This window comes from Wyeomyia smithii, chromosome 2, assembly GCF_029784165.1.
Source record: "Wyeomyia smithii strain HCP4-BCI-WySm-NY-G18 chromosome 2, ASM2978416v1, whole genome shotgun sequence".
NCBI classification, from domain to species: Eukaryota; Metazoa; Arthropoda; class Insecta; order Diptera; family Culicidae; genus Wyeomyia; species Wyeomyia smithii.
Genome location: NC_073695.1, coordinates 246,298,292 through 246,322,292, shown reverse-complemented (window position 1 = coordinate 246,322,292; position 24,001 = coordinate 246,298,292). Strand labels below are relative to the sequence as shown.

Here is a 24,001-nt window from a genome sequence, read left to right as displayed (position 1 = left end):
TTCATCAGACATCGAATAATAAAATAATCTGAATCATTTTTACAGCGTAAGGTGATGCGTATATAGTCGGATGCGTATATTAAAATCTAGTGAAAATAAGTATTCAAAATAAATAAAAATTAAAATTATGAACCACGTAAAATGTGCTGTAAAAATACTGATTTGTGCATGATGATAGGACACCCTGGTGAAACGAGCACCTGTTCCTCTGATTTGTTGGGAATGCAAAATTCTAAACAGCTTTATTTGCTATTTATTACGAGTTGCGGTTCCTGGTTCAAACTTCTAGTCAGACAGACGATGGATAGGATTCTGTAAAAGAGTGAATTGTATCACTATTGATCACAAAATTATATAAATTCATAATTTTAGCTAGAGATCCGTTATAAGTGTAATAAAAACAGGTATTTTCTAGAATAAAACATTATTTTTAAACTTGATTTTGAAATAACTCCAAAACAAATTCATTTGGAGAGTTGATTACTATAAGCTTTGTGATTTTAAATGATTACCAGAATCACCACTATCAGAATAGCCTTATTGTTCGGACGTTTCACGGAACCAATCATTTAAGCAACTCAAGTATCGTTTAGAAGGAAGAGTAGCACCGAATCTGAGTCCGAAAAAAAGGGGTCCAAAAAGAAGAAGAGTGTTAGAGCAGGTCCAACAAAGGCGCAGATGACCGCTCGTCAATTCTTGTCTCGAAAGCTTCCCACGTTCACCGGCCGCCCGAAGGAATGGCCCATATTTATTAGCAGTTATCAAACATCGACAAAAGCGTGTGGATTTTCGAGCTTGGAAAATCTTGCCCGTCTTCAGGAGTGCTTGAAGGGTGCTGCCAGAGATGCGGTCAGCAGTCGTCTCCTGTTGCCGGATGCCGTGCCTCAAGTAATGGAGACGCTGCGTATGTTGTACGGACGTCCCGAGCAGCTTTCAAATACGCTTTTAACGAAAGTGCGGAAGGCTGATCCACCGAAATCGGACAAGCTGTCGTCGTTCATCACCTACGGGGTTCTCGTCCAACAGCTCTGCGACCACCTCGAAGCTTCGAAATTGATTGACCACTTAGTGAACCCGATGCTAATTCGGGAACTAGTGGATAAGCTGCCAGCGAGCACGAAAATTGACTGGGTACGGTATAAACGGCAAGTGACATCGGTGACGCTGAGGACATTGGCAGATTTTCTGTCCGATTTAGTTTCCGCTGCAAGCGAAGTGGTTAACTACTCGGAAACGTCACCACAGGCCAGTGGTGGTAAAACGGGAAAGCCAAAGAACAACAAGGGCAAAGAGCAAGAGAGTTACGTTTACACGCATAATGGGTCTGAAGTTGCCGCTCAAAACAAAAAACCGGAACGTACACCGTGTGCGATGTGTGGAGAAACCAATCATCGATTGCGGAATTGTGATAACTTTCGCAAACTCAGCGTACCACAACGGTGGGAAGCGGTTAACAAATGGGAGCTGTTCCAATATGCCTCAATGCTCACGGAAAAGCGAAGTGTAAGCTGAATATTCGCTGTACCGCAGAAGGTTGCTCGGAACGCCACAATAGACTACTGCATCCTGCCGAGTTTCAGTCAAGCTGTAACACCCAAAGCGTTTTATCCAAGGATTCGATCCTGTTTAGAATGGTGCCGGTTAAGATATTCAACGGGAATAAGAGCGTTTCGACAGTGGCGTTTCTAGACGAGGGGTCTTCGTATTCGTTAGTGGACAGTTATTTGACCAGAAAACTGCAGTGCAACGGTATCACCCAACCGCTCCGTATAACGTGGACCGCAGGGGTTTCTAGACTGGAGAAGGATTCGCAAAAAATCCAGCTGACGATCTCAGCTACTGGATCGAATGAAAGATTTATCTTGCAGGATGTACACACCGTAAACAACCTGAAGTTGCCGACACAGGCCATGAGTTTCGCTGACGTAGCCGGAAAGTATCGTCATCTGGAAGGGTTGCCAGTGACCGATTACGCTGCATCTGCACCATTGCTTCTGATTGGACTCAAACATATCGAGTTTTCGCCCCGTTGGAATCTCGCGTCGGTCAACCAGGCGAACCGATTGCCGTGCGCTCTAAACTTGGTTGGACGATCTACGGACCGCAAGACTCAAGGCAAGGTGAGGGATTTCTAGCACAACACTCGTGTGCTGGATTATCGAATGCAGAGCTACACGATCTTCTCATGTCACAGTGCACAGTCGAAGAAAAGGGCTTCTCGGCGGATTTGATGCCGGAATCAGACGATGATCGAAAAGCTCGGGAAATGCTGGAGGAGAAAACTGTTCGCGTCGGCGATAGGTTCATGACTGGACTGCTGTTCGAAGAAGACAACCCGACGTTTCCGGACAGCCTACCGATGGCGCTGCGGCGCATGAAGAGCCTGGAGAAGAAAATGTCGAAAAACCCTAAGTTGAAAGCTGCAGTGAAACAACAAATAATCCAGTATCTGGAAAAAGGCTACTGTCATAAAGCAACGAAGGAGGAACTGGCATCTGTAATCCCTGGCAAGGTTTGGTACTTGCCGTTAAACGTTGTTGTCAATCCGAAAAAAGACAAGATTCGCTTGGTATTGGACGCGGCGGCCGAAGTGAATGGTGTGTCGCTCAACTCCAAGCTCCTGAAAGGGCCGGACTACTTGGCCTCATCGGATTTCGAGGTGACATCCGTGAGATGTTTCACCAGCTCAAAGTTCGACCGGAGGACAGGCTGGCGCAACTGTTTGTATTTGGAAACGAAATCTACGTGATGGATTGTGTCATTTTTGGAGCCACCTGCTCTCCTAGTATGGCAATGTTCGTGAAAGACAAGAATGCTCGGGACTACGCTGAACAGTTCCCAGAAGCTTATGATGCAATCGCCCACAAGCACTATGAGGACGATTACTTCGACAGCACGAACACTGTCGAAAAGGCTGTCCAACGGGCAAGCGAGGTAAGATTCGTTCACTCTAAAGGCGGTTTCGAAATCAGAGGCTGGGTGTCAAATTCTCTAGAATTCCTGGAACGCATGGGTGAAACGGAGAAGAAACAAGCAATTCATCTCGACTCGGCTAATCCGGAACGCGTTTTGGGGATAGTGTGGAACACAAAGGACGACGTCTTCGCATTTACAACCAAGATGCGCGACTCGTTAATGCCATACCTGTCCGATGGAAAGGTCCCTACGAAACGCGTAGTGCTTAGTTGCGTCATGAGTCTCTTTGACCCGTTAGGACTATTGGCGCCGTTCACATTTTTTGCGAAAGTGCTGATCCAGATCCTCTGGAGAAAAGGCTGCGAATGGGACCAAGTCATCGACGGAGAAGCGCTGGAGGGTTGGAAACGGTGGACGAGCTATTTAGGAGCTGTAGAAGCGGTAAAGATACCGCGGTACTACTTCGGCGACGGTCTTGCTCTCGACTACTCAACGCTGCAGCTGCACATTTTCGCAGATGCAAGCGAGAAAGCATACGGCTGCGTAGGCTACTTCCGCATCTTAGCTGGGGAGGTCCCTCGATGTGCGTTGGTGCAAGCAAAATCAAAGGTCGCACCGATCAAGCAAGTGTCGATCCCGCGGCTGGAATTGATGGCGGCCGTACAAGGAGTTCGTTTTGCGGAAAACATCAAAGACAATCACAGTCTGAACATAGAACAAGTGTTCTACTGGACAGACTCACGCACCGTTCACTCATGGGTTGTTTCCGATCAAAGAAAATATAAGGCTTTCGTTGCATTTCGGATTGGAGAGATTATCAGCCGGTCGCGGCCATCAGAGTGGCGGTGGGTGCCCACTAAACTGAATGTTACGGACCAACTAACGAAATGGAGCAATGGTCCGCAGCTTGATTCAAACAGTTCTTGGTTGCGGGGTCCGCAGTTTTTGTACAAACCAGAAGCTGAGTGGCCATTACAGCAATTCAAAAAACCGAATGTCGAAGATGAGATGCGGGCAACATTCCTGCTACACGACGTCGAAGTACAAGGTCAGTTGGTGGACATATCCAGATTTTCTAAGCGGAACATGCTTGTCAGAACGCTGGCACAAGTGGAGGCATATCCGGACGAAGTGAGAACTTTGTTGAAGAGTCGTCAAGCAAAATGTTCAACCGGAGTGAGTCTGGAAAAAAGCAGTCTTCTCTACAAGCTGTCACCGATACTGGATGAGTTTGATGTAATACGAATGGAAGGACGGTTGGCCACGGCGGACTTCTTACCCTTCGAACTGCGTTACCCGATAGTGTTGCCAAGGGGCCATCAGATCACACGTAAACTTCTGGACCATTATCATCAAAAGTTCGGCCATGCAGGACGGGAGACGGTCACCAACGAAGTGCGACAGAGGTTCTGCATTCCGCATCTTCGAGCCAAAATAAAGAAGGTGATGGACAGTTGCATGTGGTGCAAAATTAAGAAATGCAAACCTGACACACCGAGAATGGCACCGTTACTAACACAGCGTATAACGCCCAATCGTCGTCCGTTCAGCTTTAGTGGAGTCGACTTCTTCGGTCCCCTGGAGGTAACCGTCGGTCGGCATGTGGAGAAACGATGGGTGGCGTTGTTCACATGTCTCGTTACCAGAGCAATCCACCTAGAAGTGGCCCATAGTTTGTCAAGCCAGTCCTGCTTGATGGCAATAAGACGGTTTGCATGTCGACGGGGAATGCCAGCGGAGTTTTTCTCAGACAACGCGACCAATTTCGTAGCAGCGAGTAAAGAGGTGATGAGGAACATCGTGATGAGCTTTAGTGAAGCGTTCACGGACGCAAGAACTAAATGGAATTTCATTCCAACAGCGGCCCCCCATATGGGCGGGGCCTGGGAGAGAATGGTTCGATCTGCGAAGGGGGCTTTAGCGGCATTGGACGACGGAAGAAAACTTACCAACGAAGTATTACTGACGGTTCTGGCTGAGGCGGAAGATGCGATCAACTCAAGACTGCTAACATATATGCCGCAGGCGCCGGATACGGTGGAGGCTTTGTCGCCGAATCATTTTCTGCGAGGTTATCCATCAGGAGGAACAGAGTCGTACGTTATCCCCGCAAACAAAGCAGAAGCATTACGGGATGGTTACAAGCGGTCCCAGTGGTTGGCGGACAAGCTATGGCAGAGATGGTTGCTGGAGTATTTGCCGCTCGTCAACAAGCGTACGAAGTGGTAGATCATGAACCGATCAAAGGCATTGTGGTCTATCTGGCGTACAACGAAAATAGGAAGACGTGGGTCCGGGGAATCGTCGAGCAAGTCATAAAAGGCATCGACGGGCGCGTCAGACAGGCGATTGTACGAACAATCAACGGAGTCTTCAAACTTCCAGTGGCTAAGATAGCGGTGCCTGAAATTGAAAGCTGTAAGTCTAGCTCCAATCCGGAATCTACACCAGAATTACGGGGTGGGGCTGTTGCGGCACCACTGGGCGCACTGCCGGACGCCCTAAGCGCTCCCCAGCTGTGATCGAGAGAATCATCCCGACGAATTGGGGCGCTTTGAGCGCTCCCCGGCAGCAATCGACAGAACCAGCACGGTGAGCTGTCATCGACAGATACGCGAGATGGAATTAAGGCAAATCATTTGGACAAAGTGCTATGAACAGTTCGGTGGCCACGTGGCAATTTATCAAAAAGTCCTTTTATTAGTTAAAAATCCGGAAATTTATTGTAAAATCGATTCAAAGTTAATGCGAGGCTTAGCCGGTCTATTGTTTGAAAAGAGCAAGTTGTGTATGAGAAGAAGTTCGGAAAAAACCATAAAAACGTGAACTACTCATGTGAGTAATTATAATTTAATATTTTTGCTCAAAATGCCACTAAGGTTTAAATAAAATTAATAGTTTTTAGCTGCTTAAATAATTGGTTCCGTAAAACGTCCGAACACTTATAAAGAAGTCAAAGTTTTAAAAAAGGTTTAAATAATATTTGAAAGGTTGTTTATAGATACGACCGCAAGATAGATTCATGGTGGTTTAGTAATGCACTCGATTGGAGATAATCTTTGATGGTGTGAAGGGGTGAATTTCAGTTATAATTTATTTTCAATTCTCTTTTTTACTAAATGATTGGTATGATTGGTAATGTTGAAGGTTGCAGGGTTCCCCATCAAAACAGCGCGGGTGGAACTGAAAATGTTATGTCGAATTTCAAATAACAATTAGAGGCTAAAACTTATTGTTACTGCTACAAAAGGACAACCGTTCTTATTTAGGTTTTGTTTTTACAAAACCACTCGTTTTCTTCGGGAACATGGCAGTTTGGATATTAGGCAGAACATCTCCCTAGACAATAGTAACACAAAATAAAAGCTTGTTCAATTCCTGATCATAGCGGATTGCCAATTGATGACGCAGGATGACTTTCGTTTCATCATCTCTAGCAGCCTTCTCCGCTAATTCCAATATTTCTGCAGCAAGGTATTCCATTACAGCCGCCAGATACTCCAACACTGGGAATTAAAGCCTAGCATAAGATGAACGGGACGAGACATTCCCGTGACTTTGTGCTCCTTTGCCACGACCAGACATTGTAACTTGCAAATTCGATTGAACGGAATAACGATGAACAAAAGTGCTACCTGTGTGTTGAAAATACGTGTGATTGTTTTAAGATGACATCTATAAATAACGTAATGCAAAAAACTCAATTTTCCGCCCCACCCTCCTCTACTTTTTGTAACAAAACGTAACGCCACTACCTACTCTCCATAAAAATTAAGTAACGCCGTAAAAGACCCTCTGCCCAATCGATGAAATTCGAATTGCTATGTAACTTATTTTGTTGAGTTCATTTCTTGAATAAAAAGTTTTTTTTTTTTCATTCAAACCAAGACATTCAAACGATCAGAAAAACAATAAATTATGATGACAACTCGTTAAGAATACAAACGCGTAGCTTAGTACGCATAGTGGTTCACACAGTTCGAGCCTGCCACCGACTCGCTGTCGGAAGCGGCGGCCTCTAACACACAAGCGACTGATATACTACTTTAATAGGTCTTCCCAAATACAGTTTTTTCCCTTAGCTAAGTCCGAATGAGTAATAGCGAGTAAGGACAGCATTCTATGCCTAACATCCATATACCTAGCGTCCATATGGCTCGTACCCCATACCCTTAGATTATATGAATTATGAAATACTGGCATTTATTTGTGAACTCTGATTACCGGAAACAGGTTTTTCACCGCTTTGTTTCCTAGATAGGGCTGTCCATAGAAAGTTCAAAAAATAAATATTTTTTATAAACATTTATTGATAAAGAGGTCATTTCATGCTATCAATTGTTGATGTTGACTAACTACTGCTGTTTCAATAGGACCTATAAAAAAATGTGATTTATGAATAAAATATTTTCTATCAGAAAAATGGTGAAAAAGTGTCTTCGTCAAAGTTGTAGAAAATAAAGTTGTGGTTCTAGACAAAAGAAAAAAAAAAGAAGTTTTTTTTTCTGTGCCAAACTTTACAAATTGATATTTTTTATTCGAGTTAAAATGGTTGTTCTGATTTTTGTTACATCTTTAGCAAAATTGTAGATAGTTTATATATCGTTCTAGAAAAAATATATTCCGTTAGAAAAAGAAAAATTTTTTTTGAGAAAAAGTAAAAGGATAATTTTAAATTTAATATGCTCTAAAGCCCATTTCTTTAAGATCTGATTTTTTTTCTACGAAAACTACACATTGTTAGCTAAACATTGATGGTTGTTTGAATAAAACTAAAATAGTATGGATTCCTGGGAAAAAATTTTTTTTGAAATTTTTTTAGAAGGAGAAAATTATTATTCACAACTTTGCCGAAGACGCTATTCCGATCAAACAACCCGTTTGGACGCAAAAAATATTTTTTATTAATTATAGACACCTGGTTTCTCACTCTGTTCCATTTTGCCATTTTTTGTAACGTAACGCTGATCGCACCTCTCCCTCTCCCCTATGTAACAATTCGTAACGCTCGAGGGTACCCCCCTCAACCCCATTAGAGTTACGTTATTTATGAATGCCGCCTAAATACCTACGGAGAGGACTAATGTATAAAGCAGGCGGGGCGGCGTAGATGATAGAATGAGGGAATTCGAAATAGAGGATGTATTGCGCTGCACATTATTTGAAGGTTTATAGATGAACGCTGTGCGCGAGAGTACTTTAGTTTTTCGTCAACTGTATAACCGTCAACAAGCAAATCTTTACGATGGCATCGACAGAGCAGCTAAGTTCAGAATTCTGTACGTTTGCTGTTGTTAGAGCAGCTAGCCAAGCAGGCTGAGTTCGAAACTGGAGCTAAACTTAAGCAATTATGGAATACACTAGCTCAAAGTAAACCATTTCATGCCTCCTGCCAAGTACAAATTACAATCCGCTCATCTCGAGCCGCAAACCTACTTCTTGGGCCATGCTGAAGTTTTTTACCAAACTAAGAAATGTGTGACAGAAGGTCTACATGTATTTCAAACAATTGAAAAAAGTTCTTGCATTAAAATTGTTTCTCACGAAATGTTATTATATTTTGATAATCGAGATAAATTGAATAAGCCAGAGATCCCAAGTAACACACAAAACATGTTAGAAAATAATTCTCAATGACAGTAGTCATATAAGAGTACTATAAGCGCATTCAAAAACTTGTGTTGTTATTTTCTTGCTCTGGAGATATTATCTTACATCATGAGTGTATTTCATAGATTAATAAATATAAACTGCCTTTGCTTGTCTTTAAGTTGGGTTCATGATGTTATCAAAACAGTACAGAAAACAACATGAAATAAAACATTTGTGAGAAGTTGTTCTTCATCAGTAATTCAACCACACTTCGAAGACAAGCTCGTTTTTCTGGTTTTGGAGATGTTTTTCAATAACATGAGTTCAGCAAACAAAAACTATGACATAAATGGCACTTGTCTTCAAGATGTCTTCCAGATGTTTTCCCTATAACAACTGTGTAAAAATGTCCAACCGAGGCAGCCGCGCCAGTTCTGTATTACACGCCCAATAATAATTTACGTACCTGTAAAGTGCTTTTCCTTTGGTTAGTCTTAGTATTCAGCAGCCAATTGCTTGATCATATTGTTATTAAAATTATTTAAACGATTTCAATCGAACTATTTGAGTTCGATCAAAATGCGCCATGAAAATATAAACAAAACGCTTGCAGTGCAACCAATGTCACGCCAATTTGTGTTACCGTATATCTAACAACGTTTGCTAATTTTGTTATATTTTATGTCTAGATAACTTTAAAACTATGCGAAAACAATTTTAATATTCAAGCGACAGAAACAGTTCATTTTGAAAGGTTGAACATTGTTTTTATCATCAATTTACAATTAATTAAAAGTGCCGCTGACGAACACAATTTTCGATCCAGCTGCACTGCGCGTAACAATACATTTGCGCATGCGCTAGGTAAATGTTGTCATAGCAACACATTTGCGCATGCGCGCTGGTGTGGCGAATTCTGACCCACGAATGCGCGAGTGTTTTTTGTTCCACTAGGTCAGTGCAGATCAACATAAAAAAAAAACAACATTCCGATTCAATAAGGTATATTACAAAGGAGTGGCAGATAAGTTTTTGATATGCGATCATAGGTGGCGAGTTAAAAGTTGTGACGTCACAACAATAGTCTACGTTCGGCATTCAGTGCGGATTTTCGACAAACTGTACTTTTTTCGAGTTTCTAACGTTCTACGGTTACCAAAAACACGAACTCAATCGTGTGGAGGTAAATCATGTGGTGTTTTGGCTTATCAAGCCTGAAAGTTAGGCATAGGTATACATGCTTCTCCCAAAAATCCCGATATTGAAAAACGCTGGCGTTTGTTCTGTCGGGTACCAAATATTCCCGCAATGTTTTATATTTGTTCACAATGTTTTCGCGCGGAGGATTTCGAGCATAGGTTCCAGGCCGATTCCTGGCGCATTTTAGCATCGGAAGGTAATGTATCAATTTATCATTCGTAGCTGTCCAAAAGTAATTGTTTACGTTTTAGCCGTTCCAACAATTTCCACACTTTTATCGGTGAATCCATCATCACGGACGGAGCCGAGCTTTTAAGGCAACACGAGACAGATGCACCAGCTGAAAAATACGCTCCTTCAGCTTTGTTTGAAAATAAAAAAAAAACTCTCTAACAAACCTAGAATCGCGGAAGAACTCACCCCAAGTGATGAAGAGGACGACACACAAGGAGGACCTACAAGCCAGCGACCTCTTGCGGAATAAGATGGAGTAGAGTACGCCATAAATTATATCGCTCGATCTGTTTTGAAAAGTAACCCCGAAATGGGCATTTACATCTATGAAATTGGAGACTCTTCGAAAGACGATTGCTATGGAAAAAATATTTTGAAGATCTCTCTAACGGTGGGCTAGTTTAGTTAATCTATGACAATACCTGGGAGACACATGTTGTTCCTGATATTATCATAGTACAACAATATAATGCCTTCCATATGATTTTAAACAAAATCTATACATTTTCCTATATCAAACTGTGTTCAATTGGTTGTTGTGACGTCACGATCTCAGTAGGTACGCGAAAATTGTTGCTGCCTAACACTTGCAGCCACGCTCATCTGCCGCTCATTCGTATATACCTTATTGATTGCGATTTACTAGGCAAGTAAGAAAGAGATGCCAGATAGTTGTTTACGAACATTGAGACTCTAAATTGAGACTCTTCGCAATTAAAGAATCAGCAACCATTCTGTAATGAATAATCTATTTTCCACTGATTTACAAACAGAAAACCGTATCCAATGAATGGCGCATAATTTTTTCAGAAGTAAAATGCAATGTTTCACCATGAAATTTGACGCGCACGTAGAACTTTATATTAAAAGCGTCAAATAGTTGGTCTAATATTATTGTTTATTTTTGGTGAATATTCGATACGCCATAATCACTATTTTTTTCCTTTGTAGTTCCTAATATGAAGCAGCGTTGTTCTACAATGTTTTTATTTGAAGTTTTATGCTTGCGTTAACGATGTTTTCATTAATTAGTAATTACAATTTGAAAATAACTTATTTTCCATGTTTTTTTACTGCATTGGTACTCGAGATGTATTTTGCAGCTTCAGTCTAGCAAGTTGGCTTGCTTTCATGAAGTTATATAAAACTTCATATAGCACCAGTACTTGTTCTAGTAGCCCTCGATTTTTGCGCTTTTCTGGTGATAGAGATGTCATGGAAAAGGTAATTTCAACTGAAATCTATAACTGAAGGTTGTATTAGAAGAGTTATCTCATCTGCTCTATAACAACGTGTGTTACTTGGGATAAATTCACTTAAATGCCACTAGAAATAACAAGAATGCCAGAATTATCCCGCGACATATGCAAATGGTAATTCGCCAATGACACTTCTTACTAAGAAGTTCTTAGCGCCCCGGAATTATTTATTTAAAGTTGAGGTGAATTGAATTCTGCATTAGAAAAGGAAACTGCTTCGAAACTAACTGTTGTTATTACTATTAGCAACGCTTTGGCCAGTGGTTGAAAAATAATAATCATTTCGATTGAATAATTTTAATGCGCTAAAAAGTGCCAATGGTATTTAATCGGCAAATAAGTTTAAATTATCTTCATTGTCGAAAACTTATAGAAAGCTAGCTTAGTAACCTTTCCTAGCCCCCAAAACCCCTATATACCAAATTTCACGCCAATTGGTGCAGTAGTTTCAAAGCCAATATGGATCAGACATACAGACAGACAGGACTGCATTTTTATATGTTTAGATCCATAGTTATAAGTAGATTTGCCTCTATAGCTCAAATCCAAAATATCCAAAAAAGATTGAAAAAACATTGTTGCGGCATCAACTTTGAAAGCCCATATGTACAACAACAATATCGCACACTTAGCCTCGAGGCTAAAAGCGGTCTCGTTCAACTAGATTAGTTGAGAGAATTCGTTATCGATATTGTTTTTTTGGCACATTTTGCATGTGTAGGATAAGAACAACAATACACCGTGCCCCAGTGCTGAGTCGAGAAAATTTCCAGCTCGAAAAGATCCTCGACTCGATCGGGAATCGAGCTCGATATCACAACCGTGTGGGAGAGCTAGCCGACCGACATCGCTAACCACAGAGCCAAGGGGACCATATGTTTTGAACAAAGTTTTCAGGAAAGTTCCGAAATTTTGTCAAAGATACTTGTGGTTTTTTTTCAGATTTTCAAGTGCCCCAGAACATAATATTTCAACATATTGTTTTGAATAGTTATTAATAAAAAAAATTCTCAAAAAAAACATTTTTTTTATAAACTAAAACTTAGGATGCATCTGCTGTGAAAATTTCATTAAATTCGATGCAATATTTTTAAAGATATGTCTGTTTAAAAAAAATGTTGACCTAAATTTCTAATGACAATAACAACCTGAAAACTTACTCAAATTCGAAAAAAAAAATTAGAATATCAACTTCCCGAGTGAAACTCTTAAAGTTTTTATTATTTCTTTGAAAGAGTTAAACATCGCGATTTTTAGTGATCGGTTTCACGAATTCTGACCCTATTTGAAGCCGCCGCTTGCTGCGCTACACTTTGCTGCAGCTTCCCTTGCTGCTGGTCGATCCAGTTTCCAGTAAATCATCCTATTGCAACAGTGATCGGTTTTGTGCATGATAGATTTTATACGTGACTACCGAGAGTTTTTCTTCCGGTGGGCGTGTCGTTGTGCATTCGAGCGAGTGAAACAACAACAATCACAAATCCTTTAGAAAGGTAAATCAATCATACTTTAGTGTCGGCTGTGCTGGGGACTGAAGGTAGTCGCTGAGAGTTTCACCTAATATTTGGCTCTTTTCAGCTCTGATTTGTCGAAATAAGTGTTTAACAAGGCTCTACATTTTTCGATACTACAATAGTTAGCGTCACAAAATCACAATTTTCTGCGTTGAATAAAGGAACTGCGTTGGAATTTGACTGAATTTTAAGCATTCGAAAGAGGACAATCCTCGTGGTGCCCTCGATGTTTTCGGTTTTTCAATTTGCTTTCCTATGTTGCCGTAAAACGTAATTATTAGGGTGGGAAAAAAAGAACGATTTTTCAGAACCAAGTTTTTTTTGGTTCTTTTCAGAACCCCAAACAACCCTAAACTTACCGGAAGTCTATTGGTTTTGTCTCCTCTTGGCGCATTGCATTTCAAATTTGTATGAAAATTTATATGGGAAAACCTACTTTTTTGCATTTACCTTTCTAGAGAGCTCAATAATACTCGAATAATGCACTACATTATGTTAAGGTATAGTATTTTAGATGCCTAACAACTTTGCAGAAGACACTGAAGAGCTAGGATGTCCCCAAGAAGAGCTAAAGCTGTTTAAAGTTGAGTATGTCGATTTAAATGCAGAAAATCTTGTTTTCTGCCAACATTACCAATGTACCGGTGCCAGTAGGATTCCCATCAGAAATAACCTGTCGTAACCAGTTTATACACTCAGCTGTATCAAACAAACAAATTCAGGTCAATATTCTAGGCGTAGGTAGACTCTACAACGTGTTTCAGAGGTTACTTCTGATGGAAATCTGACTAACGCCGATACACTGGCAGTGTTGGCAGAAAAAATGATTCGCAACATAAATTTCAACATACTCAACTTTGAGCAGCTCTAGTGTTTTTTTGGGGCACCCTAGCTCTTTAGTGTCTTCGGCCAAGTTGTTAGGCATCAAAAAACCTACCATCTGAAGTAATGAAACCTATGGTTTCAGCCATTTTGAAATCTTTAGAATGGAAAATGCAAAAAAGTTGGTTTTTCCATACAAATCTCCATATAAATTTGAAATGCAATGCGCCAAGCGGAGACAAAACCAATCGACTTCCGATAAATTTGGGATTGTTTGGGGTCCCAAATAGAACAAAAAAAAAACATGGTTCTGGCTTTCCGCTATCAAGTTTCAGTTTCCCCTTCGATAGCTTTCCGCTATCAAGTTTCATTTCACCCTAGTAATTATACATCAAAACTTTAACTTCACTATGAAAATCTAATATTTTTTCACTCTGCACTTTTTACTTAACATCATGGTATGACCTCTAGTTTACGCCAAAAAAATCAATTCAGCCCGTTTTCGTTAATAATTACTCCACCCGTTGAAAGTTTACTGCGAGTCCATTCTGTCATCTCTAGTACTTTTCAAATGCAAATGTATATTGGAGTTTTTAAGTGTTGATTGAATCTTGATGAGAAAAGACGCGTCTATAATCTATTGTACCCATCATAAACCACGAGGTTAACTCAGATGCCATTACCTGAACCATGCCATTGTGAAAGGATAGTGAGCACATAGTATCAGGCCTCAGCACGCGAAGTGTGCACAAAGTTTTTAACCCGTTAGCTCACCTTTCCTGAAATATATATTATACTGTTCATCTTCCCACCCAAGATGGTGTAGTTCATGGTGATGAGTGGCACCATATAATAATAAAATGGTAGTGCACAGTGGAAAAAATCATAATTAAAGGCTGCCAAATAATGTTTGACTAGCTGACTGGAAGTTTTTCTATGTGTAGGTCATTTCCGCATCGAATTGGTGGAGTCTCTCGAAGTAGACTGGTGGCTAGCCCTGCCGGTAGGTGGCAGCAGTCGGACGATGATGATGACGATGGTGGGCGCACGTATGTTCTCTCGCGTGGAACCCCAGTCGGTGGGGTAAACGTCTTCAGTCAGGCTCGGTCACCTGAGTCCTTTCTTTGAATTGTGCAAGTATGTGTGAAAGGGAGTTTAGGTAGGCGAGAGTGGGTTTTCTTTGGCAGTGACGCGCGCGTGGTTTCTCCCGAGGTGCCTTCAAGAAAATCGTTATTATCGGCGATTAGTACTTGTTTTGAATTCGGACCGCGAGGTTTCGCCCAGGCCGGTGCGGCTCCAAACGCGAACAACAACAGCCGGAGCGGTTGCTTTCGCCTTTCTGCGGGGGGTGAAACGCAGAAAGCTGCATCAGCATTGGCCGAGGCGATCGAACGGGGATTGACACTTTGCTGAATGTGAATTTTAAAGTGTGGCTTTTAGGGTGCGCCTGCCTCGGTATCCGTATCGCCGTAAATCAGCAGTGCTCGGACCGGAAGTCAGTTGGAACTTAAAACATAATTAAATAAGTGTTGTGTGCCGCTTTGGCTCGGAGCAAAAGTGAAAACCGGAACACGGGACGTGCGGGCGTTAGAATGAAGTAACGGGGGTGAATCGTTCAAGTGTACTGATGCATTTCGACGCTTTTGACAGGCCATTGCGGCACGACGAGGGCTGAGGGCTGAAAACTCTGCGAGGAGAAACTCAATCAACTGAGGATGATTGCAAAGTTTTCATTATCCTAATGGATTGATTTGGTGAAAAAAAGGGGCTCGGCGTCTCCAACGGATGGATGATGATGTGAGTTATGAAGCCGGTGCAGAAAGTGAAACGAGTTTTTGATAATGATAGTGATAAAGTTGGCTACCTCGGTATAAGACAGGTGGGACTTTCCCATTTCTCAGCATAGAAGGACCCCGTCATTTGCTGGCTTTTTCTGCCTCGATTCAAAGTGCTTCAACTTGGTCGGTAGTGAACACTTGGAGATATCACCTGCAAAGTTGTTTCATTAGGAGTTAGTTATGATCATGTTTGCTCTGTTCGGTTTTTTGGAAAAACGTGACAGCTAATGCCTGTTTAAAGAGAAAATTTCAGAGGTAAATATTTAAATTTTATTACAGGTCATTTCGTTTCGGTCATTTCGTTGTGTTTTCAATACGAGAAATGAGAACAACAAACTGTGCGCTACTAGTAAATAACCATTCACTTCCATTTGTTTATGTGGAATGCAGGCGCTTGGTACTTCATTCTAACAAAACTGAAGATATATAATGCAAACTTTAATGATTCTCCTACTAACCATATATAACAAGATTTTTCGGGATTGTGATTATAATTGTACGTGATTCGTGAGGCAAGCGAAGATATAATCGAAAAAAATTGCGAATGTGTTTTAGTGCTCTCAGTTCTTCTATACAACCGGAGGCTTTTATTACCAGCTTAAAATGATGTGTTTGCTAAAATGCATACACCCTTTTTAAAGAAATTACTCGTGAGTCTAGGAAGTTTTTCCACTCCTGAAAAATACTCGGTTTCTTACGTGTGCAAAGTTTAGTTTTCGTTAAATATTAAATATCGTTAAACTAAATATAATAATCAAAATAGGCATTAAAGAAATTTGTGAAAAAAATTGTTCAATATATGAAGATACAAAATCAATTACCATGAAAAAGGCACTGATAGTGAAAAAACCAATATATTCGACAAAACTTTAAAAGACAATTAGAAGAATGTAATATAAAAACATTAACAATTGAAAATGGTGTCGAAATTGAATAGAACAGTGATTTAACGAGGATTTAGACTCAGAAGAGCTTTTGCGAATTCGACAGTTGCGATTATAAAGTCGATAGAATACAATCTTAGGAAATTATTAAAGTTAAAAAACTAAACTTAAATTTAAACAAAACAAAATAAAAAAATCAAAATAAAAGAAAACAAAACAAATAAAAAGTAGACGTGGACACCGCATGATTGACGTAGGACTACGTAAATTGTTATTAGTCAAATTTTTCAATTACATATGTGGTGGTCTTGATAAGAACCGTTCTCGTGGACGAAAATGGTAATGGCTGCAGAAAAAAAAATTGTATCTTCCAGCTGCAACCGCAGGATACAACACGAAACAGCGTTATACAAGTCGGACTCGATTCTATATGATTCGTTTATATACAATTTCAGACTCGATTACTCTGGTCGACAAAAGCGGAAAAAACTTTACCCTGGAGCTTAAACATGAAAGACTATTTAATTATTCTTGTGAACTTGTGTGAATCTCGGAAGACTTTATGTACTTTCGACTTAGCTAGAACAACCTGAATTTACAGGAACGGTTTAAAGATTTTATCTTTCATTTTTTTCAATTTTGAGCTCTAGGGCATTTTTTTTTCGCTTTTGTCGACCAGTAAACACAGTTTTTCAAATGTTCCTGTGACTATCCGCCACAAACTGCACTCGATTGTCTTGCTTTCTTTTTGATTTTTACGCTGTGTGAATAATAGATTTTTACTAAGGCTGATACAAATTTCGAATTCTTTTTATGTCCAAGGTTATCAAAGTTAGCAAAGGGGGTGGCAAGAAATGAATAACACCGAGACGAAAAAAAAAAGAAATATCTTTGATCAAAGTTTGTGTGCAAGTTATGACGTTTGTAACTTGCACTCAGATAAATGTTGAAAAATAACACTTTATTATTATTATTATTTATTTCGCTTGCCTTTTGACGACACTCTCGCTGTCACTGGACTTGTTTGTTGCTAAATAAAGCATTTATGCTGTCGGAAAACCAATAAAATGAACAAAACGATTTGAGCTTTTTTTCTCCCCCTTCCAATATTCAAGATTTTTGAAGGGGGGGGGGGGGTGACATAAAATGAAAATAAAATTTGTAACGGCCTAATTCATCTATAAAAAAATAAAAAAAAATAATACAAATTTCATTTTTATTTTATGTCACCCCCCCCCCTCCAAAAATGTTGAAAATTGGGAGGGGAAGAAAAAAAGTTCAAACCGTTTGTTTATATTATTGACTTTTCGACACAAACAAGTCCAGTGACAGTGAAAGTGTCACTAAAAGTCAAGCCAAATGATTAATAATGATAATAATGTAATATTTTTCAACACACTTTGGCATGCAAGTTACAAACGTCGTAACTTGCGCACAGTTTCTTATGAAAGCTATCCCTTTTTTTACTTCTCAGTGTTATTTATTTTTTGCCCTCCCCTTAGCTAACTTTGATAACCGTGGACATAAAAACTTTTCAGAATTTGTATCAGCCTAATAAAAAAAAATAAATAAAATAAGATAGAAAAAGGGCTCACATTTAAGGTTAAAAGAAAACAAATCAATATACATGAGTCAAAAATTTTCTTAACGTTTGACGCATTTACGTTAAAAATAACTTCAAGAGATATTTTTGACGTAGGACTACGTCTAACCGCACTATATCGAGATACATTCCGCGAAAACCAAAAACCAAGGTGTAACGTCGGAATGAAAGATTTCAAACGGTTATACTGATGTAACCACATGATGGATCACAATAATCAATATGTCGTTGGATTGATAAAATGATGGACAATTTTGTGATTCTTCAATTTTCATTATCACTTCATTGTTAAACAGTGGAAATTGAATAAAAGTTTCAAGGTCGAATTTTCACCAACAATGTACCAATCATATGCGAGCACTCCTGGCACAGACTTCATGAATAGACACCAACTGCCTGCTGTGATATCCTGTATAGCACTGGCAAAAAAAATTTGACAGAACCTCCCCGTCCCAATAGGTCAACTAATGTTAGCTTCCATGTGCCTAGACTATTTTGATGTGTTGAAGGTGAAGTTTTTTTGGAAAGTTCGTAACCACCTCCACTATCAGACAGTATTACGTTCTGCTGTTAATAAATATGTTAATGTTAATAAAACTGATGTCTTGAAGGAGAATATGATGGCACAGGCAACAGTACTGCACCGAGCAATGCATGAACAGAGCGCTGGTTACTCGTCGTCTATCAGTGCAGAAAAACTCGATATTCATTTGTGTGCAGTCAAGCCAAGTGAAAACTACATTGCCGCTGTTGACTCGCAGTGAGGCGTGGAACACAATCGAATTGCCGTTTGAGTTGTCTTCTTCTTCTTCTTCTTGTTTCGTATACCAGCAAATATCAGAATTCAATATGATTTTTCGGGTGCCGCGTTGTTTATTTTTGAATTCTACACTCTGCTTTTTTCAGATTTATTTAAATAACTGAATATAGGGTTTTTTAAAGGACAATAGAAAACCAAAATGCTCCGTACAGATCTTTGAATAGGTAGTTAAACGAGCTGTACTGATGATTATATTTTACTAGCTAAATGAATTTAATCCAATATGACAATACTAGTTAACATGTTCATAAAATTCTATGTCAATTTCAAATTTTCTGTGAATACACATTTTCTACTAAAACTGTAATTCGCAGGAAAAAAAAATTTATGTGACATCTTTGCCGTTTTGTGATCGGTGAGTGAGCCAACTTCAACAAGACAAATAGATATAGAGGGAATTTTAATTTCTACTAAATTGTACTCAATTAAATATTTTATAGAAGGTTGCTCTTTCGCGTATTAAAGAAAAGTCGCTGTATTAGAATGAAAGGTATTCATCAATGGTCCAGAAACCAATTTTAGGAGGAAACTTGGGTCTAGAGCTCTATAACAATATTTTAGAAAAAAAACTTTCTTCTAAAAAGTTGTAAAGAGCTTATTGAAAAAGTATCAAAAATTAGGGTGACCAAAATTTTCGATGCTATCAAGTATCTAAATTTTGTTATTTTTGTAGATAGAAAACCTTGTTCTACAATTTAATAGCTCCAATAATTTTAAGTAACTTTGTAAAACAAAGTTTTTCTCTAAAACATTGATATAGAGCTCTAGACTCAAATTTCCCCCTAAATTTGGTTTCTGGACCATTGGGAATGTCAAAGAGAATATTTTTTCTTCTAAGATAGAGTGCTGCAAAGAAATAATCAAAATACAGACCCCGTTCGATTTTGGCAACACGCCGGAATTTGTTCTGTTGCAAAAATCGAACCATGCCAATAATGAACGGTTCTTTTTTCATGACTTTTTTGACTTTTTAAATGGTAAAAGACGACCTTAACAGTAGAAATGGCCACCAATGAACTAGTTTTAGTTCCAAGTCATTTGAGATGTCGCTTGATGAATTTGGGCTGACGACCTAGATACTTGATATTACCACCCAAACCAAAATACCTTCCGTTTGGAAGATGTTGAGCTTAAATTGGTTAAAATAAATCAAGTAAACTATAAAAGTAAAACGAGCTCAAATCAAACATAGCTTCAACATAAAATTATATAGTTATTGTAGTGCTACGTCAACTATGCGGTCGTGTCTTGGATACCACCCTCCTACTATTTTTGTAAGAAATGTGTTTGCTGAAAGTTAGTCAAAATAAATTCTTCTTATTTATTCAAAAACAACAAAACTTTTGTGCAAAATAAACAAAAAATTTATTTTTTTGATTTGATTATATAGGAGGTTCGATTATATGCAGTAAGGTTTTATTACGCGGATTGCTTTCTTCGATAACTCTAAAACGGTACAAAATATCGACCTCATTTTAATTACGTTTCCGTTTTAGGTCAAAAGTAATCTTATATCAGTGTAAAAAAATTCCAATTTTTTGTGTGAATACTGGAAATCTATAATATTGCATTTTGGCCTTTAAACTGACCACCATCATATTTCGTCAAAGTTCAAACATTTTGGGACAGTTTTATACGATATTTTTTTGACTAAACTTGGTCTCTTTCCGCGTTCTATGGAACCGCGCATACAAATTTGGAACGCATCCTCTGCGTGAAAAAGACCTGACTGTATAGTGAAAAAAAAAATGGAGACGATGTCCGACTTGGGACCTGTTGCGTGGCTGGGAGTGCGCTGAATTTTATGCTATCTACTGCAATCCGACACGAGAACAGTTCGATTGCCTTCCTTCCAAGTCGCAACACGTTACCACGTGTTGTTTTGGTACGTGGTTGAGAGCTCTATCGGTCTGGTTCTACGAAATGAGTTTAATTTTTCGTGCATTCGAATTAGCTTCATACGGAATAAAATCACATTGCGTTTTGCGAAACTGGGAAAATGACGTAATGTGAAAAAAGGTGGGGCAACCAGGCATGTCAATGGTATAGTCTTTTTTTTACTGTCTTTTGAGGATGTGTTTGCTGTTGCTATTTGTTCGTGATACCTATTCGCGCTGGCAGTCCGAGAGTCACATTGAGAACGTATTGGCAACAGAGCATCACAAAAGGAAACGAAAAATGTACTTCGTGTGTTGAATCGGCATTATTTGGAGGATGTCTTCGGGGTTCTAATGTAGAAAAGTCAAGAAACTGTTTTTTATACAGACGTTCGTGTCCGCACTACACAAACAGTGCGTTTCGGTAACAGCCCGAATCCACCGGAGACATTTTTCCTCTATTTTTTCATTTGCCTATAATGGATGTCGGGTGACGACTGTTAAAAGGCTGTAGGAAGAAGAAGCGTCAGGACTGCTCGGGAACTCACCGACAGCCTTCGTGCAAAGAAAAGCAAACTCGGTAATAGAGCGGCTGTGCGCTGAAGGATGTGTGTATCGCATACCGACTGTTAAATGCAACCATACATGCCATCGCCTACATGGGAATAAGGTGAACAGGAAAGAAAAAAAAAACATTCGTGTATGGGGAGCTAGACGGCAACGTTATAGTCGCAATATATTTTATCTGTCGGTTGTCTTCATTGTGCGAATAACAACACTGTCATATAGAGACGCTCTCGGATATCATAAAAAAACTGGGATCGCTCGGAACATTTTTTCCCCTGGAGGCAACATGGGTCCAAAATAAACATTGCGTACAGAAAGAGAGTTCGTGATTGATTAACCACTGCTTTTCCAATTAGTTTAAAGTTCATGTTTTTGGTATAGTAGGCTAACAGCAGAGCAAGAATTTGGGAGGAAATGGATTTTTTCGATTTTTCGTGTGATTCTGGAGAAATTGCTTCTTCTAAGTAGGTCTACATTTAAATTGAAGCGAAAATTAGGATGATCCTTAAACCAGTGAAATAAATTTGTTTGTGGATAAATGTTATATTAGTTTCAGTGAAGTTGTAGATCATATTTTTCAAGAAACTGTGCAGAAGACTACTTTTTGTAACTCTTAAACTGGCTTAATTAGAGCATTTTTGCTTAGGGTGGCTCTAAAAACAGTTTTTTGACGTAGAATACGTTTTTCTTTAACTCGTAAAGACCCGGGACGGAACTTGTTTTTTGAAAATGCTCGTTCTCAGCACTGGAACGGCCGATTTGGGAGAACTTGGAATTTTATTCGAGGGGAATAGTTGCTCTAAGTTTTGGTAAATATGCCACCTCTCTGGACCCCTCCCCGTTTTCGTGAGACGCAAATATGTCAGTGTTTTGTTTTCTAATTTTTCAAACAGATTAAGCAAACACTGGGAATTTTCATACGTATCAATTGCTCCATGTATCAAATCATGTCAGGTGGATGAAATATGGTATGTAAGTGTGAATTTTGGAGTTTCCAAATTATTTCAGTACAAAGTCACAAAATTATGATTTTCTCAGTCTCCCACAGTAGGTTTCAACTTAGCTCTTCAATTTTCAAGCTCTATATTTCTAGAGTAACGTCTTCTGAATCCAAAGATGCTGAAAGATTTATTTTAGCATGCACAGATTTGGAGGAAAACGAGTTTGAATTCACTAAAGTACGAGTTCTTATAAAAACTTGATGGAGCAACATGGAGCAACACATATTTGCGTCTCAGAAAACGGGGAGGGGTCCAGAGGGGTGGCACCTTTACCAAAACTTAGAGCGACTATTCCCCTTGAATAAAATTCCAGGTTTTCCCAAATCGTCTGTTCCACTGATGAGAACGAGCATATTCAAAAAACAAGTTCCGTCCCGGGTCTTTACGGGTTAATAGGATGCCATTCCAAAATATCAAAAATAGAGTGAAACGGTAGAATGGAAGATTTCAAATTTGTCACCACTGAACGGATTTTAGTCATTGATAGTCTTGTCGAATAGAAACCAAATTTTCTATAGTTTATGAAAACAATTTTTGAAATATTTTTTCATAAGATAACCTCTTTCATAAGAATTTAAAGCCAACTTGCCTATAGTTGAACCAATCGCGTGCCAGCAATGATGCAACCCAAGCACTTATCCAGAACAGTTGACACTAAAGTATACAAACGATTTGACTTTTTAGGCGATTTGTTGTTGTTGTTGCTTTGTTCGCTCGACAACGACACGCCCATTGGAAGTATAACTATTATTAGTCACGTATAAAAGCTGGCATGAAACAATTAGTCTTCATTGTCCATACGATCACAGTAACAAAAGAATGATTTACTGGAAATCGGATCGGCGGGTAGCAAGCAGACTTGCCGTAGCGCAGCAGGCGACGATTTTTTGTTTGTATATTTTTTTTGCTGCAACACTCGCTCATTTGATTGCAGCATTCCGTAGCGGACGGCGTTTTATTTTTTAAGTGCATCAAAATTTTCCAATTGAAGAAGTTATTATTTTTCTGGTACTCACCAGAACGTTGCTAATAGTTATAAAAACTTTGAAATGTCCCTTATTTTCTTAGTGTTCATTTTTTGACCGCAGACCATTACCTCGTTTCTATCTGCTGTGTTTATATTGTCTTTGTGATGTGGCACACCAATGGCCAATTTTTCAAATTTATTTTTCAAACGATTTGTATAATTGCATTAATCTAGCGGTTTAATTTGTATTACACATACTAAACAACCCAATAACAACAACAAACCATCGAGCCAGTTTGAGAAATGTTTTCAAAACATTTCTCAAACTAGCTCGATGGTTGAAATACGATCGCATTTAGCGAAAAACAATTCTAGCTTGAAATAAATGTAAAACTGCATATTTCAATATTTGCACGGTGAGAAAATTCAGCATTGCTTCACGTGTTTGTGGCCTTAAGTAGGGCCAATTGTAATTTGTAATTGACAGGAGATACACAAACAATTCACGTTGAGCTAGTGTATTACGTAATAGCTTTAGCTTCGGATTCAGCGTACCGTAAGCCGAGGTGAGATTGTGCTATGAAACCCATTGTTTGTCAGCCATCCCATGGTGATCACAAGACTAAATCTTTCTTGAATAAGTTTTCTAGAATACTTTACCAAGAAAGACTTATCTTTTGATCCGGAAGAGATGGCTGATAAGTCACGAGTTGGATGCCTCAATCTAACCTCTATTGGCACAATCTCATCCCTACAGGCACAATTTCACCCCGGTTGACGGTACTTGGCTTGCTCTCTGCTAATAGCAATAGTACGGGAGGTTAAACTTGGCTGCTCTTTCACTTCTCCGTAGCCCGCTTATGTCCTCGATACCATCTTAATGACGAGCTTGTTGATGGTTGAACAC

At 39.3% G+C, this 24,001-nt stretch overlaps 2 protein-coding genes across 2 annotated transcripts in view; both read left to right on the top strand.

Annotated features, from left to right (window-relative positions):
- The first annotated feature begins 2,787 nt into the window (after positions 1 to 2,787).
- Positions 2,788 to 5,145, top strand: LOC129720529 (uncharacterized). The gene has a single exon (XM_055672011.1). It carries the CDS (start codon positions 2,788 to 2,790, stop codon positions 5,143 to 5,145), a length of 2,358 nt encoding a protein of 785 aa, XP_055527986.1.
- Positions 5,146 to 14,802: 9,657 nt separating this feature from the next.
- LOC129723467 (protein stum) overlaps positions 14,803 to 24,001 on the top strand; it is a 107,276-nt gene continuing 98,077 nt past the window's right edge. The window contains exon 1 of the mRNA XM_055677700.1: positions 14,803 to 15,630. The gene's annotated coding sequence lies outside the window, so the exon portion shown is untranslated. The remainder of the gene's footprint in view (positions 15,631 to 24,001) is intronic.

Excerpts from the sequence above, each read along its gene's own strand:
- LOC129720529 (XM_055672011.1), top strand. The coding sequence starts at position 2,788 with ATGGCAATGTTCGTGAAAGACAAGAATGCTCGGGACTACGCTGAACAG.